We start from the raw sequence: 16,722 nt of genomic DNA on the forward strand, positions 1-16,722 counted from the left end.
TAAAACATTTATAATAAACACAATATGTAAAAAATTCAATCATATATCAGCTATGTTTAGCACAATTTTGTTAATTTTCACGTCATGGGAACCTCTGGCCTAGTGGTTAAAGTGTTGAACTTGTTATCTATCACAGGTTAGAAATCTTTGATTTAAAGCCCATGCCCACCAGCTTATCTGGTGCACAATCTTTAACGCTGTGGGTGAGGGGAGAAGGGTTTTGAAATCGAGTAATAGGGGCTGTTATTTTAACCAATGGATCAAAATTAATACATTTGCATTCTCCAATTTTATCTTCAGACGTGAACTCCCACTGTCTGAAGAAGAAGTAGAACAATCAGATAAAGAAGTAAATGAACAACTTGCAAAGCCAACTCAGCATAGTAAGTCAGTCAGTCTTAATAGAATTAGATGGCGTTGGGCTGAGCTAAATGCTTGTAATTATGAGAAAGTGCTGAATCATTGAGATGTTGGAATAATACAGGGGGTGTGCAACATTTTTTGCTGGTGGGTCATATAGCCAACTTTAGACATCTAGCTAGGCCAGACAGAAAAATTTAGTTTTTCCATAAACATTAAAAATTGAAAAAATCCCACAATAAAGAATAAAAGAATATGTAACAGTTTAGTGGGACATTGGAAACTTCAAGTTCTCGCATAGTTTGTTAAGATCAGCTTTGTCAGAACTTTCAACATAAACAGTCGGGATTTTATTCTTGGGGATGGGGATTTGAATGCTGACAAGGGCCACACTGAATAGCTTGATGGAACGGTTTATGGCCCGCGAGCCACCTGTTGCACACCCCTGAAATAATTGAATCTGTCCTCAACCAAATTTTCACACAAATAGTAAGGTTTGGCAAATCAACTGCCAAACTGGACAAATAAAACCCACTCCAGGTTGGAGAAGATATCAACTCCAGCTCCAAACTACAAGGAAATCAAATTTTGATTATAATTAATTGCCGTTTGCATGCCTTTTTAATACACTGTTAGGAACGCTTGGTCCACTCCATACTTTTGAGTTTCAGTAAAAAATTCATAAAAGTCTAAAATTACCGTATTACCCAGATAATTTAACATTCCAACTTCCATTCCTGACTTTAAGTTTGAAAATACCATTTCAGCTCCAATTCCAATGAAAACATTTTATCCTGCTTTTAGCATATATCGCTAACTGAGTCTTAAATTTCCTAATAGTTGCACATGAATCTTTGTATTTGGCTTTTGCTTGAAAAAGTCACTCACAGTTGTTTTATTATAGGCCTGCTTTATTGATTCAAAATATCTGAATTGCTACTCACTACTATTTTATATTTGTATGAATTGCCCAGAAATAATTTTAAGTTCACAGGTTATATTGAAAATGTTTTTTATTGAAGTATGCTAAGTCGAAATATTCATTTATAGCTTTGCCGCAAATTGAAAATGTTTCGTCTCAAAGAAGTGGATCCGACATTCTTTTGACTTGGAATGAAGTATCTGACAGAAACGTTCTATACAACATAGAAATCTTCTGTGATGATGTGAAACTTGGAGAGACTCACACTACAGAGGTTCCTCAGTATAGAATGAAGTCACCTACACTTGATAAAAAATATCGTTTTCAAGTCTGGGCCAAAGATGAATTGGGAAACTCTGGCATCAAAACACAGTCAAAGAATGTTATCAAATGTAAGTTATGTCCATTAATTATTAAGTGAAGTGGCAATCTCATAATTCAACTTGTTTCTTGTTTTAATAGTTTTAACGGTAAGTGTATCTTATTGGTGCAATTTGGGTTAGACAATGTTGTTTCAATACCATATTGATCGGTCTTCTGTGGGCCTTGGTAGCAATGTTGGGGGGACTCGAGTAACTCACTCATTCGAACTTGAATAACAGCCATAGCAACTTACTTAGGACTCAAAAAAAAATTTGGGCAAGTATTTGGAATAGCAAAAAATCAATTGAATATAAATTGCCATACATATCAATGCTGCATATTTGTAATGAGCAGAAGGCTAATTGGCATAAAATCAGTGGTTCCAAATGACATTTTTTCGAAATAAAAATGATTTACATCCGTTGACCAAGGCACATTGTTTTTATTCTACCATTTGTGGTAGTTCAAGATTTGTTCACTGACGTTCGACTGCACTATGTCAAACTGTTATGTGAAATAACGGCACCCCCGAAGTATGTGAACCAAGATACACCGTAACGTTGTATGTGTACCAGGTTAGGGTTAGGCCATATTTTTATTATACAATTTTCCTTTCTGGTTAGGGTTAGGCCATATTTTTATTATACAATTTTCTCTTTTTTATTTCTATGATGAGTTCGGGGACTAGCCAAGTGACTCCCACAGTATTTATACCTGAAATTATGGCCTAATCTTAACCTGGTACACATATTGAGTTCGGGGACTAACCAAGTGACTCCTGCAGTATTTGTACCTGGAATTATGGCCTAATCCTAACATGGTACACATATTGAGTTCTGGGACTAGCCAAGTGACTCCCGTAGTATTTGTACCTGGAATTATAGCCTAATCCTGACCTGGTACACATATTGAGTTCGGGGACTAACCAAGTGACTCCTGCAGTATTTGTACCTGAAATTATGGCCTAATCCTAACCTGGTACACATACTACGTTACGGTGTCCGCCATCTTGGTCATGCTTCGAGAGTACTCAAAAAATTATGCAGAAACCACTATTTTACTGGCTCCGAAACACCATCCTCTTCCTTTGAATGTAATTAATGAAAATATATCGTGCTCTGGTCATACAAGCAATCCAAATTTATGGAACCAAATCATATTTCTTTTCCTGATTGTGGATACGTTGTTCCATACCTGATTGACCTGGGAAAAAAACAATTGAAAATTCCAACTCAATACACAGGGAATTGCTCTCATAACTTATGTTAACAAATATTATGTCGCATTCCCAGTGCTAGCATACCTTTTCTATATTTGCCTTCTTTGCGCCAAATGTTCAAATGACAGTGAAATTAGAGCTGAGCCTGCTGTGATTTATGTCCAAGTACCCATTTCCTGCTCAGCTACTTCTTGCATTCTATTTCAGTAATTAGCAAGCTCCTCATTTTGTAGGCAATGACATTCTTTTCCTAATGGGCTTCCTGCATCTGAAACAAATTACTGGCTAACTATTCTCATAGCCGACATGGACTGGTGATCGAACAAGGGCCGTGTTTGCCATGTGATTGAAACGTCTTGTCCCTTTTCCCGGGATAAATATGGATCTCCTAATGGCATTGGAAGGGTTCTTTAGATAACTTTGGAACCACCTCATTTTTTGTTGCATTATAAAACAAATCTATTTTTTTAGCGGAAAATGTTGAAGTTGCCGGCGGCACCATGAGACTAAATGAATGCAACGTCACGTTTCCTAGTGGAACTTTCAACAAACAAACAAAGGTCTGGATGTCAGTTGGAATAGACAATTCAATATGCCCCAATAAATACATTGGTATCACACCAGTTTTCGATATCAGTGCAGATTCGGAATTCCTCAAAGATGCGATTGTGCAAATCAAGTCATGGTGCATCGGTCTAGAGAAAGACAAAATTGACATATTACATTTCTCAAGTAAAACTGACTGGGACATCATTAACCCTGATCGAATCAATGAGGATAACAGCATAGAATTTCGATGCAGAAAGTTTAGTCTATTTACTGTCGCCATGAATTGGCTAAAATGGCTAATTGGCAAACAACAGGTCATCGTGGATAACTGTCTCTATATTTCAAACAAAAATGAGTTTCATTTCACATTTTATAATAAATGTGAGACTGCTGAAACCAGCATCGGATCACATTACAGAGAACTAGGGGCACAGCTTGCTTCAATTTGGTTCAATCCAGTTGCTTTGAAAACTAATGACAGACTTCACTTAGATTTACAAATTATTAGAGGACGAGAAAACCTACGATTTGATCACCGTCACAGAGAATTCATTTGTGATCAAATATTTCTAACAGCCGAGAGATGTAAACTCACATTTTTTCTCAATCCCAAACTGCCAAAATACCCCGAAAGAGTTATCAAATGCGAAGTTACGATAAATGACATTTTACATGATTCGCAAAAGTTTTCTTTTCCTTTAGAACTAAAAGGTGAGTTATACTTCTAACAGCCCTATATAATATGTGTTTTATTACTGGGGACGTTTCAGTTATGACTCTGGTCCTAGTGAGATCACAGGCTTTAGTTAATTTGGTAACACATTGTTCAAGTCATTATTATTCAACTCGATACAGGTTATCTACTGTTAAAAAGAGGCATTTTCGGTTTTTTATGTTTTGTTCATGTTGCACAATCGATACAAATTCCCAAACCTTTTTCTAAGTCAAAAATTAGTAATGTCAGTCGTCTATGTTTAGATGAAAATAAGCCAGCACCCCCACCTTTCGTTTTCCATGGAGATTTTAATGTGGGCGGAGATGTAGATATGATGGGCCAAGGAAATGAACATCGTCAACAACATTTACAAGATGTAAGTAAATACAATAAATATACAATAATGTTATTTGTGAAACATTAGCTGACGAAACTTCCCCTTTAAACACACCAACACGAGACTGAACCTCTCTTTACCACCTAATTCAGTTTTTACTCAAAATTTGAATGGAAGTAATGTTAATGTTAAAATTATTCGCTTCAACTATTTTGAAGTGACTTGAAAATTTGATGCAAACATTGATACAAAAATATTACACTGACAGTTACTATTGGCTATTTTATTTAGGCACGAAATGAACAGAGAGCAGCAGATGAGAACATTGGTATAAACAGAGCCCGTGAACCAGAATTGGCTTTCAATGAACCGCTCGTGGAGGAGGAAGGTTTGTTTCAGAATCTAATGTTGTGTTAGAGCTGGGTCATCTAGGCATTGTGTCAAATAGCTTGTGCTGAGGTGACTTTTGCAAGCACAATTGGGCATTTTTGAAAAACTTCACCTTACAATCCACATCCAAAGTAGATTCAATAAATACTGCAGTAAGTTTGTTCAATTTTGTTAATTAAATTATTTTCCCTTTTTCAGAATTGGATCTTTGTTGAACAACCTTTCAAACCAACAGATAATACAAAAGTGGAAGTAGAAAGATTGTATGAGGAAGAGTCATGCAGTGAATTCAACTCCCTTATCCTTACTATTGTATATATAGATTTTCTTCATAACTCTACATATTTCCCAAAATTATAAAAAAAAAATTTAAAAAAAGTGTAATGTATAAAAAGGACGTAAAAAAAATCTTAAATATAAAAAAAAATTAAAATCAACAAAAATTAAAAAAAATTCAATGGTCACTCAGAAATAAAAGAGACTGATCTATGAGCGAAGTTAAGAGTGATCACTGAAGTGACAAAACCTCCGGAGACTTGTATAGAATCACTCATTGGCATATAACGATTGGCATGGGACATGACAGAAGTAGTCCAAGTAGAATCTCACAGAATATTGAATTTTATTTTAATTATCAAGCCTAATATTTTTTTATTTTTCATTGAGTTACATTGTCATTATCCAATTTTCATATATCAGTTGCTGATATTTATCAATGTAAAGTTTATACATATTTAAATATATTATCATTGATTACAAAATAATATAAAACCACAGTTTTTGCATTTGGTTTATTATCCCCTCATCTCTTAGGTAATAATTCTTAAAAAAATTTGGTAATTGTGTGATATCTCCAGCCTAATATATTTACAGCTTATTAATGGTCCTTGGCCTTTCTTTATTTTTCAACTGTCTAATAATCAAAAAGTTTACAGTCTAGTTGTGTGGCTATCATATTTTCATTTTCGTATTTTGTTTCTCCTTGATTAGAACTTTTGACTATGACATTATAAATAGAACACATGTTTATTGGGTTGTCTCGATTCGTGTCATTGTTTTCCCGATAATAATTTATAGCTAGTGCATAATTTTGATTGCTCGATTATTGCAGCAGTCAGTAGAATTGGGAAATTTCCCATCAGTTGGTGTTTGACTTGGTGTTAATGTAATCTTTAGTAAATTCACTATATCTAGTAAGTGATATCCAGTTGGATAATTTGTACGGTACTTACCATCATCACATATATTTCCATTTTTTAAACCAGCTTTGGTTCCTCGTGGCATCACTTCCCCAGTAAAACTGTGTATTATCTTCATCTCATAATTTGTTGTCGTTCGATATTTATTTCACTGGTTGGAAAAAAATAAACTTGACTTGACTTTTACTTAGTGATGAGATAAATGTTACAACTTCTATTGTATGTATTGATATTGCCTAATTTTATTTAACCTTATCGTAACTCGTCTTAAAAAGCTATTGTTCGAATTTTTGTTGTGAAATGCATCTGTTTTTGGTCTTATGTTTTTCAATTATTGTCAACTACTGAAATCTACAATTTATGTGTATATTTTGGAACATTTCTGAGATGATTAAATATTGTGATTTGTTGGCATTTTTTACGACTGTTATAATAAATTAATTCCAACTCTGGCTCCACCTAGTGGTTAGACATTATGTTCCTAACCGAAGAGAGCAGAATGGTAGCTGAGGACTCTGCCAGAGTCCAAAGTAACTTTGCCCCTAATCTATGTGAAGTAAAAACATAGGGTGTATTATAAATTCTAGTTATATTATAATAGTAATACATGTAGAATATTACAATGACATGCAATGCTCATTGTAAATTTCCTTTTTGTATATGTCAGCTTTTTAAATTTTCATGCATTGCAATCAGCATTTCTTGCTACATGATTGACAACACTGTACATAATCTTGCTGTATTGGAATGAAATAACAATTGGATGAATAATTCAACTTATCCAATCCTCAATCCACCCTAATGTATATAGGTTTTCTATATAACCGTGTGTGTTTTCATATGTTTTAAAACGTGAAAAAAAATTAAAAATAGTCATAAAATAGAAATAAAAAAATTTTCATGTTTAAAAAAAATAAAAAATAGCAAAAAAAAAATAAAAAAACAGTAATAAAAATTAAAAAAAATTCATGTATTCCCTAAATTTTATATTATAGAAAAAAAATTAAAAACAACTAAAAAAAAATCAAAAATTAAGGAGGAGGCTGATATATGAGTGGAAATATGAGGGTCCATTGAAGCCCCAAAACCTACTGAGACCATGAGACATTATAGTGTAAAATTACATGCCAGTGAATACTGATTGGTGTGAGACTTAAAGTACTCACAGGCAGAGCTCATGGAGTAGCCTATTAGCTTTCGTTTTGATTCTTTTGCTGAACAAAAATAATTCTTGTTTTTATTTCATTGAATTACTTCATTATTAAACTATATTGAATCAAAGGGTTTCCGATATTAACCAATGTCATATTATGTTTATATTTATTTCAGATCTCAAACTGGGGTCTGCGAGGGATAATTGGGTAGGGTGGGTGTGTCTGAACAGCTGTTAGTTTTGGCGTTATAGACTAACGTTGTTCTTGGCGCTGTTGTGTCATTTAGTTCTTTGAATTTCACTTACTTATTGGACACGAAACGAAAGGGCCTTATGGATATCTTAGTATTTTTCTTATTCTTGTAGGGAAAAAATAGTCTTTAACTACAGGATCAATTGCTAAAAAATTTTCTACAGCTAAGGATTGTTCAAAAATTTATGTGGTCTCTGTGAAATTCGTATTTATCTTTTCTGTGTGATGACGTCATTAAAATAAAATATTTGCATCATGTCTTTGTTCCATGACCGCATTTCAGCGATCACACTAAGGTTAATAGGCATCATTTAGTTGCAATAAATCAGTAACACAATTTGCGTTGCAATTTGAGGAGTGGCAGCTGATGCGAATGTTTTCCAAATAGCTATATGCTATGTTCTGTATTGTGCTTTAGGTTGGAAATTATGGGGGTCCACAATTGCCCCAGAGAGGTGTAAGGGGTCCGTGGGCATAGTAACTTTGAGAACAACTTTCTTAGATGGATAATTTTATGAAGCTAAATTTGCAGTTTATGTGCAATGTCTCAAACCTGATGCTACAGCTCATTATTGAAAGCAATCTAGTCGAGATACAGACTAGTCGAGTCGTTATTGTTTCTAATTTTTGTCTTTTGATTGGGATTTTTGAGTATGACTTTGTGGATAAAACACCCATTATAAGTGGTTATTTTCATACAAATCTGCTTTTCAAATCAGTCTCATTGTTTGTACTGTATAGAGCAGGGTGGTCCAAGATTGTCGGCTCCGGGGGCCACAAAATTATTTTTGCATTGTTCGCGGGCCACAATAATGCCAAGAATATAGGTAAACAGTGCAATACAAATCAAACATTTTATTGTGCAAACACATTGATCATTATTTGGCATTTATCAAGCTAAAACATGTAAAAACTTACTAAAACCTGCAATAGCCTTCTTCAGCTTTCTTTTCAAACTCATGTTTACGAAATAACTTATAAATAACTGCAGATTCATTAATTACCGAATGTAAGCTAACAGGAGGGTAAATACTGAATTTTCTGACAAATAGGCAGCATTTTTTCTAATACTGTTTAGGGTGGTTGCAAAAAACACACGGCATGAATTATATTGTTGGGCCATAACGTTGATATTTAGTTATTAGGCATAGCCAACCTAGGCTAATAAAATTCGCAATCGATTTTTAGTTTATTATAATGCCAAAATTGTTAGCATATATTTCTGACCAAGAAGATTAAAAAAAATTTAGACTGCCAAGCACATCATTCAACTTCGCTAGTTGCCTCAGCCGATTATAACACTAATCAATTCAGCGACATTAGTGATGTAACAATATGTCCGAAAAAATTTCTGGTTAATTTTATATGAAAACAACACCAAATGCGATTCTTTGACTACTTTCCGAATGTGACGCGGGCCACAGATTATGAAGCTGCGGGCCACATGTGGCCCGTGGGCCTTGGTTTAAACCACCCGGGTATAGAGTGAGTAGTACCGGTAACTGATGATGAAAATTCCTTTTTGAAATTCTCAGTGATTCCTGTATTTAAATGCCTAACTTTTGCTGGATATGTTATTTTAATTATTGTAAAAGTGAAATATTTCAAAAAAGAGCTTATAACTCTATGATACAAAATGAAATGACCAACTCAACACTTTCGCCTGCATAATCTAACAGGTCTTCAGTCAAAAACGTTTATGAATTTTATTTTACTTTTAATTCTGCGTTATTCCGAAGCTTTGGATCAATCAATCAATCAATCAATCATTTATTCGTCGTCACAAAAACATCAAATGCACAAAAAATTGGTACAATAAATAAATATAATAATAATGATATTTGTGCGACAGGAGTCGCGAGGGACCATATTAGGTCTTCAAGCAGCGACACCTAAAGCGCTGTTACTGGTTCAGTGTAAAAAAATAACTACCTTTGCTACAAACATTGACTATGCAATAGTCGTTATGATGAACTATTTTGAATCATTGAAAAAATTCGCAGCAAACGCAACTTTACTAAAATCATATAATAGAGAAAAAAAAGAAAAACAACTCAACTATAAATTTATAAAAAAGGCATATTTGAATAAATGTATATAAGTTACATAAAAGACAAACGACAAGCGAGGGGAAAATGGTTAGACCAAAGACAAAATTGTAAGTGATTAATTGAATAGTAGTTGGTAAGCTCTAATAAATCATAAAACGTTGATATGTATATATATATATATATATATACAATACGCTCCACAGCAAGTGGGCATAAAATTTACGAAAGAATGGTAGGCATATGCTTGCTCAATAAATTAAAATATAACGAATTTTGGCATTTTAGTGTAGAGGTTGCACCAAGGTTGGTAAAGTTAAAGTACCGGGTACTTTAGAAATAGACTCCTTACACCTATAGTTCCTCCGGCTTTTTGGGCAGCCATGGCGACAGTCTACAAATGCGACTGCTGAGCTATGGACAGAAGATGGCGAATCATACTGAATACTCCAATCAATGGCTGATGGAGGAGAGATAATGACTAATATATTTACTTTTTAGATATAATTTGAAACCGTAATAGCCTAAAGATTTAATGGTACTTGGTAAGGCATTCCACAGTTTCACACCCGTGTATTTTATGGATTTCTGTGTCCTGCTTGATGAATATCTTGGGACATAATATGAACTTGACGAAGCTGATCTAGTAGAGTATGAATGGATATTACTCTGCATTCTGAAAATTCCCGCGAATGCCATGGGAAGCTTGTTATCGAAGTACTGGTGCATGAGTTTCAGTATCTCAAATTCATGGATATGACCAAGCTTAATAATTCGACACCTGTGGTACAAAGGATCTAGTCTAGATCGGAAAGGTGCACTACATATGGCTCTAATTGCTTTGTTTTGCAAAACTTCTAATCTGTGGAGTAGAGTCGATGACGCACTACCCCAAGTTATAATGCCATACTGCAGATACGACTGGAAAAGAGAAAAATAAACCAATCGGAGAGCTGGCATGGTGAGGAATTTTCTTAGTTTAAATAATAAACCTGTTGCACTTGACAACTTTCCAGCAATGTAATTAATGTGTGATGTCCATTTCAATTGGTCATCAATGTGGATACCTAGGTATTTGTATGAGTTGACATTTTCAAGTGGAACCTTGTCAATATTAATTTGAAGCCGAATTTTATTTTTTTCATTTATCCTGGGACTAATTAATAAGCATTTTGATTTTTCAATATTTATGGTGAGTTTATTTATGGTCATCCAGGTTGCAATTTTTTGCATTTCAGAATTCATCCGCAATTCCAAGTCGTTTGGCGAAGCTGAACTTCCAAACAAACCGGTATCGTCAGCGAAGAGTTTGACAAGTAATGTAGTGGCATGAGGAAGGTCATTGACAAATAGAATAAACATTATCGGTCCAATGATCGATCCTTGTGGAATTCCGCATTGTACAGTAGAGAGTTTGGAGCAATTCAAACCAAATTTAACACATTGCTGACGTGAACTCAAATAGCTCCTGAAAAAAGTCAACGCGTGACCGCGAATACCATAGTGGCTCATCTTTCTTATTAGAATGTTATGGTCGACAGTGTCGAACGCCTTTTTGAGGTCAAGGAAAATAGCACTAATGTATTCCTTTCTCTCTATCTTGTCATAAATATGAGTCACCATATCAAGCATTGCATGGTTAGTAGAATGCTTTTTTTGAAATCCAAACTGTGATTTGTTTATGATGCTATGTTGGTCTATAAATTGGATTAGCCTACTATGTATAATTTTTTCAAAAACTATAGTCATCGTAGAAAGAACCGATATTGGGCGATAATTCGATGCACATTCTTTATCTCCTGTCTTGTACACAGGTGAGACTTTGGCAATTTTTAAACAATTTGGGAATATACCATAGTCTATGGAAGCATTAAATAGTTTACACATCATGGGAGCATTATATTTAAATTGTAGGCTCGTTAAACGATTAGCTGTTCAATATAATTTTTAGGATATAATAAAATTTAATTTAAACGTGTCTCACGATAAATTCTGTTACGTAAAAAATGTAATTTACTCCTCGAGCGCAGATAATAAATAAAATTAATTCATCGTTAAAACCGCCGTTTGTATATATCCCCTGGCATAGACTTCCTTGTTTACTTCGTGACATTGGCCAATCAGCAAGGTGCAAAAATAAACGTAACAATGCATCCACTCAGGCACATTCCTCACTCAGACAGACTTTCAGGCGTGGTCGTGAACATTACCTCATTTTCGCGATTTTGAATTATATTCGTTAGTTTTTAGTTGTTTTTCGAAAATTTGCATAAAGTAAATCAATGATCACCTTGTCCTCCTAGGAGTTTCAGTTTAATTACAGTAATCAAAAAATAGTGTAGAAATAGCTGTGATAAAATTCTTCACCGGTACTTTTAAGAAACAGATTGTTGAATGGTATGAATTAGAATGATAATTTGAAACAAAAACTGTATTTTATAGGCAACAACTCGCGAGACCACTCTTAAAATAAGCACCGAAAATTTAAGAATGGTAAAGTATGGAAAGAATTTTCCGGGGTCAAAGGTCGGGGAAAGGTCCATTTCGTGAAGCGTCCCGAGCAGGGATGGCCATTTCCGAATACTAAACTATTCCGAATACATTCTAAAATAATGTTTTCGAATCTGGAATTCCGAATACATTCTAAAATCAAAAATAACACATTTTTGTTTTAGTTGATTAAAACCCAGTAAATTAGGAAATCAATTAGGCTTCAATAGAAATATCAGAATGAAGCCACAGACCAACAGTATATGTACACAAAGTTATTGATAGTTTATAGCTATTAATAAAAAATAATAGCAACTTGTGACACAGTCGGTTTATTAAATTTATTCACTTTGTACAAATGACCATACGAAAAGATAGCCAAGGAGTTGTCTGACGCTTTCTATCATTGGTACCATGATATTACGATAATAGTCGAGTCTCTTGACAAAAATACTACTTGTATTCAGATAATTGCCTTTAAAAATTCTAATATTTAAGCCTAGAGTATTCTACTACCTACCAGTATATTTGTATATAAATTTATGTGAACCATATTGTTATTATGTGTAACATATTGTTGTGTTTGGAGTTAGAAATAAATTAGTAGAGAATAGATGACCACCACTGCCAGCGCGCAGCCAGGATTTTCGAAATCGGAAATTCTCATTGCCGCCTGTAACACCCACCGCGATTCCGCGCTCGTTGAAAGGGCCGTCTTATCATTCTGTTACGTAAAATATTCAATCCATGACAAATACAAGATTCTAAAATATCTTTCGCGGTTGCTTCTTCTTAGTCAAAAAAAAAAAAAATTCTATTCGGTCCACGGCAATCTGTGACCTAAAATTACAAGAAAACTGCTTGATGTATTTAATTTTAAAATGTATTTTTGCAATCTTGCCAACTCGTTATCGCCGTTAGAAAAATCTCAAATAATTATATAAAATCCTGTTAAGTGTAGAGAATAATTAATTTCATACAAAGAATATACATATAAAGTTTAGCAGTAAATTAAAAGAACATATTCATCGCCGCGATTATGCCACCTGTTAAAAGAGTCGACTTTTACAACAAATAATATAACAACGAATATATATTTTTCTGTTGTGCAAAGTGATGAATTCGTGACCGACACGGGCATATTTAAAATATCTTTCTCTTATTAATTTAATTGTCTTCAATTTAACCTGCGGTTGCGTCGACAAAATAAAATCCTCACCACTCTTATATACCATTGCAATCCGCGGCCATAAAAATAAAAACGTGAGGTAAACTGTCCGATTAAATATTGTTTTTATCCGAATTTTGCGAATTCGGCAAATATTTAGATGTACTTGTTAACAGTGACTCCGCTCGATCGAAATGCTAAGAGTAAAATTTATTTCATCACAATAAAATTGATTGAATATGCTTTAGATTAATTATATTATATACATCCGCACAACCAGGGAAAAAGTCGCGTTTCAAACCTTGTATCGTGTTAACCCGAAAATATTTGACGGCATATTAAAGTAATGGATAATCAGGCAAATCCCGCCCTCAATTAGTGACGATATGTTTCTAAACGCCGACCAAACATAATGTGTGCACACGAAATTTTGCGGTTTTCACTGCCTGGAAAAGCGTTTTTTAAATTTTCGCGGGCCTCAATAAAACTTATGTTGCTTACGGTTTTATTTTCAGTATTTTAAATTGCCGCTCTTCAATCAAAAAGTTGCGTTGTCTTTAGAAACTCGCCGCCGATGAACGTATTTACCAGATTCACAATTCCGTGCGCGTACAAAAATGTAATAAATGTTATGGTTATCGTGGAACAAATTTGTGGAAAATTTTCGTTTTAGAGAAAATAACACAATCGTAAAGGCGTTTGCGGGCCTAAATAACACGTTACGCTGATGAGTGATGAAAACAATCACAAGTTTCTATCGAGAATGTTTTCATTCAACGGAAACGTCTTGAAAGCGGCGTCGAAAATGTGTGACGTCACACAAATATCCGATATTCTTATGAACGTGAATTCCGATATTCGAATGACGAGATATTCGAATACTTTATTCGAATTGGCCATCCCTGGTCCCGAGCCAGATTACTACAGATTTCCCGACTACTGGGATACGCAAGCTACCGTACTTTACTGCGAAGACGAGTTCAGCAATCCTTTTGCGTGTGACATCGCCCACGTGATTCAAACCTACGAAAGCAGCAGAGTAGAGTAATCAAGTGCACGATGCGCCGAGCCAAAACAGGTTTCGCGAAATTGCCCCCTTCGACTTTTCCCCCCTCTGTATCGTTTTCGCCCACCGGGGGGCGATATCGCCCACTTTGGGAATCACTGCTAGATGACGGAGCAATCCGTTCCTCACATCACCTGTCATTTTGATACTGTACTTATTACATACACTTTATTGTTGAATGTTTTCTTTATTCGAAGTGACAAATAACTCTGACATCTCTACTATGTCCATATAATTTCTAAGAAATCGTCACAAGTCCTACTGGTTATTTTTGGCTGTTCTTTTAAAAGTATTTGTGGTATCAGGAATTTACAAGTTAAGAATCCTCTATTAGCTCCCCCGGCATCTGCCATTTCTTCAATTTTCTCTCGGTTATGAAAAATTATACTTGTTATTAACACCATAGTGGCTGGTTGTTAAATATGATATTGGAGAGAATTAGATAGTCTGATTTTCGTGTGGCGTGATACCCAAAGAGGTATTATTATTTATTTATACCTCTTTGATATCTCCTCACTTCGAATTTTCCCCACCTCCTTGCTATCATTTGGTAAGCCAAGTTTCGATATAGAGCTATTAGATTAGATATAGAGAAAAGAAGCAAGAACAGACTTACCGCATCCGGAGGTTCTTTCGAATAAAAAATGGTATTTTTAGTCTGTGGTTTGCAAATTTTGCTTTTTCGATATTGTTTATAATTTGTTCGTATATTCGATATGCTTGTTGTCCGGTCATTTTCTTTTGAAGTTTATATTTTTTTAGTTTCAAATCATACACATATGATTATGAAGAGTATTCTGATATATCTGTCACCGAGAACACCTAATACAACGCTCATGAAAGTGAAGATCGCCACAAAAATTGGACCAGCAAGAAGTTGATAATCTACTACACCATCGCCTTTGTAATCCGAGACGCAAACTTTTGTTCCGTTAACCGTGGCATTACTCCAAAGTAACTCATTTCCCTGCATATTGCTACATGAACCGAAGATTTGGAGTCATTAGCGGGCATGCATCCCATTTCACCAAAATTCTTCCTTATACTTGTATATCGATTATTCATCTGCAATTATTGAGTACCGGTAGATCTGTGGGTGATTGCATTGGGTGAGAATCTATAATTATTAGCCTTTACATACGTAGTCATTCAATAACTTAATACCGTACGTATACGTCTCTAGTGCATTGAAGTGTCGCGAGATAATTGTTCAGAATCTGTATCTTGTTCGATATTGAAATTTTTTACTACTTTGCTCTTTCTTGAGGACTGTCTGGCCTCACTGGTTGCTCCTTTCGTATACAGATCACCATGGGCTACTTTCCGTCCACAGTCTATTTCGACCTTGATGTTCTCGCATCTTTCTGTAGAGAAACACCACCAGCAGCGTAAACGATTTGCGCTCGTGTTGGTCAGCTTTCCAAACGTGCTCTCTTATTGCCTTTTTTGCATCTGACGTGCCGGCCGATGTGTTCGGCTCTCCGCACTCTTCGTTTGTCTTCCGTTTCGCCAAGTGTAGTTTGTAGGCAATTTTCTGCGTATTCTTCTATTTTAGATGCAACCGCAGTATATTCTCCCCACTCCATCGCTTAAATAAGCACAAATAGTTTTAATAGAATATATATATTGTTTTCAGACGTAAGCGAAAATATAACAAACAACTCTAGGAGCGTTCCATTCCGCGTTTGATGTTTAATGCAACAGTTAATATAAAAAATGCATACCCCACGCATGAAATTGCATCAATCCTGGCACGACTTGTTAGACATCCTGGATATTATGTCCTCTTGGAGAAATAATAAAGGAAATTACCACAATCCCAAATGGCTCACCTCCAAAAACGACCTGTTCTTGATTAAAGTTCTCCTACGACAAGGGTGGGCAACCCCTGGCACGTTTACGAGCCCACTTATTTGGAACACGAGCGAATCCTCGGAAACGAGATCATTCTCTTTTAGATAAAAAGTATCAAGACTCATCTAATAATACTAGGTGTTCATTTTTTTATGATCCATGGTTAAGAATCCGGTTTTTATTTAAACTCATTTTGTCCTTTAATGACAAATGAATACACATAAATATATTATGACGTAGAAAATGAGTGAGCTCTCGATAAAAGTGTACCCACTCCTGGAAGACTTCTTCTTGTTATTGTCAAAACATACGCCCTAAGTATATACAATCGGAACTGAAATTTATATTATTGATCAGCTTTGTATTAACTTCCTGGAACATTTGTTGCCTGACAATTTGGCCTTTTGAACTGAATACAGAAAGTCCTCGACTTATGACGTTGTTCCGTTATTGAGAGTCGGTGTAACCCGAATTACAGTGCGAGTCGGAACATTATACATAAATTACTCTATACAGTATGGTACTGTAATAAAATGTACAAATAATGCAAAAAGGTACATTATTAGAAAAACAGAAAACAACTCCATATCACATGGATAAAAGTAAAAACAGTACAGTATCAATAATATGGTGGAG

At 34.9% G+C, this 16,722-nt stretch overlaps 1 protein-coding gene across 1 annotated transcript; it reads left to right on the plus strand.

Moving 5' to 3' along the window:
- The first annotated feature begins 3,343 nt into the window (after positions 1-3,343).
- On the plus strand, positions 3,344-7,338 carry LOC120336267 (uncharacterized). The gene is made up of 4 exons (XM_078109947.1): positions 3,344-4,124; positions 4,392-4,504; positions 4,757-4,853; positions 5,054-7,338. The coding sequence occupies exons 1-4, from the start codon at positions 3,365-3,367 to the stop codon at positions 5,068-5,070; spliced, it is 987 nt and encodes a 328-aa protein (XP_077966073.1). The 5' UTR covers positions 3,344-3,364; the 3' UTR covers positions 5,071-7,338.
- Positions 7,339-16,722: the final 9,384 nt, after the last annotated feature.

This window comes from Styela clava, chromosome 2 (assembly GCF_964204865.1).
Source record: "Styela clava chromosome 2, kaStyClav1.hap1.2, whole genome shotgun sequence".
Lineage (NCBI taxonomy): Eukaryota > Metazoa > Chordata > Ascidiacea > Stolidobranchia > Styelidae > Styela > Styela clava.

What these genes read in the sequence shown, in the direction of transcription:
- LOC120336267 (XM_078109947.1), top strand. Translation starts at nt 3,365, where the DNA reads ATGAGACTAAATGAATGCAACGTCACGTTTCCTAGTGGAACTTTCAAC. An exon ending in TTTTCCTTTAGAACTAAAAG is followed by an intron (nt 4,125 to 4,391) that starts GTGAGTTATACT and finishes GTCTATGTTTAG; the next exon opens with ATGAAAATAAGCCAGCACCC. An exon ending in GTCAACAACATTTACAAGAT is followed by an intron (nt 4,505 to 4,756) that starts GTAAGTAAATAC and finishes TATTTTATTTAG; the next exon opens with GCACGAAATGAACAGAGAGC.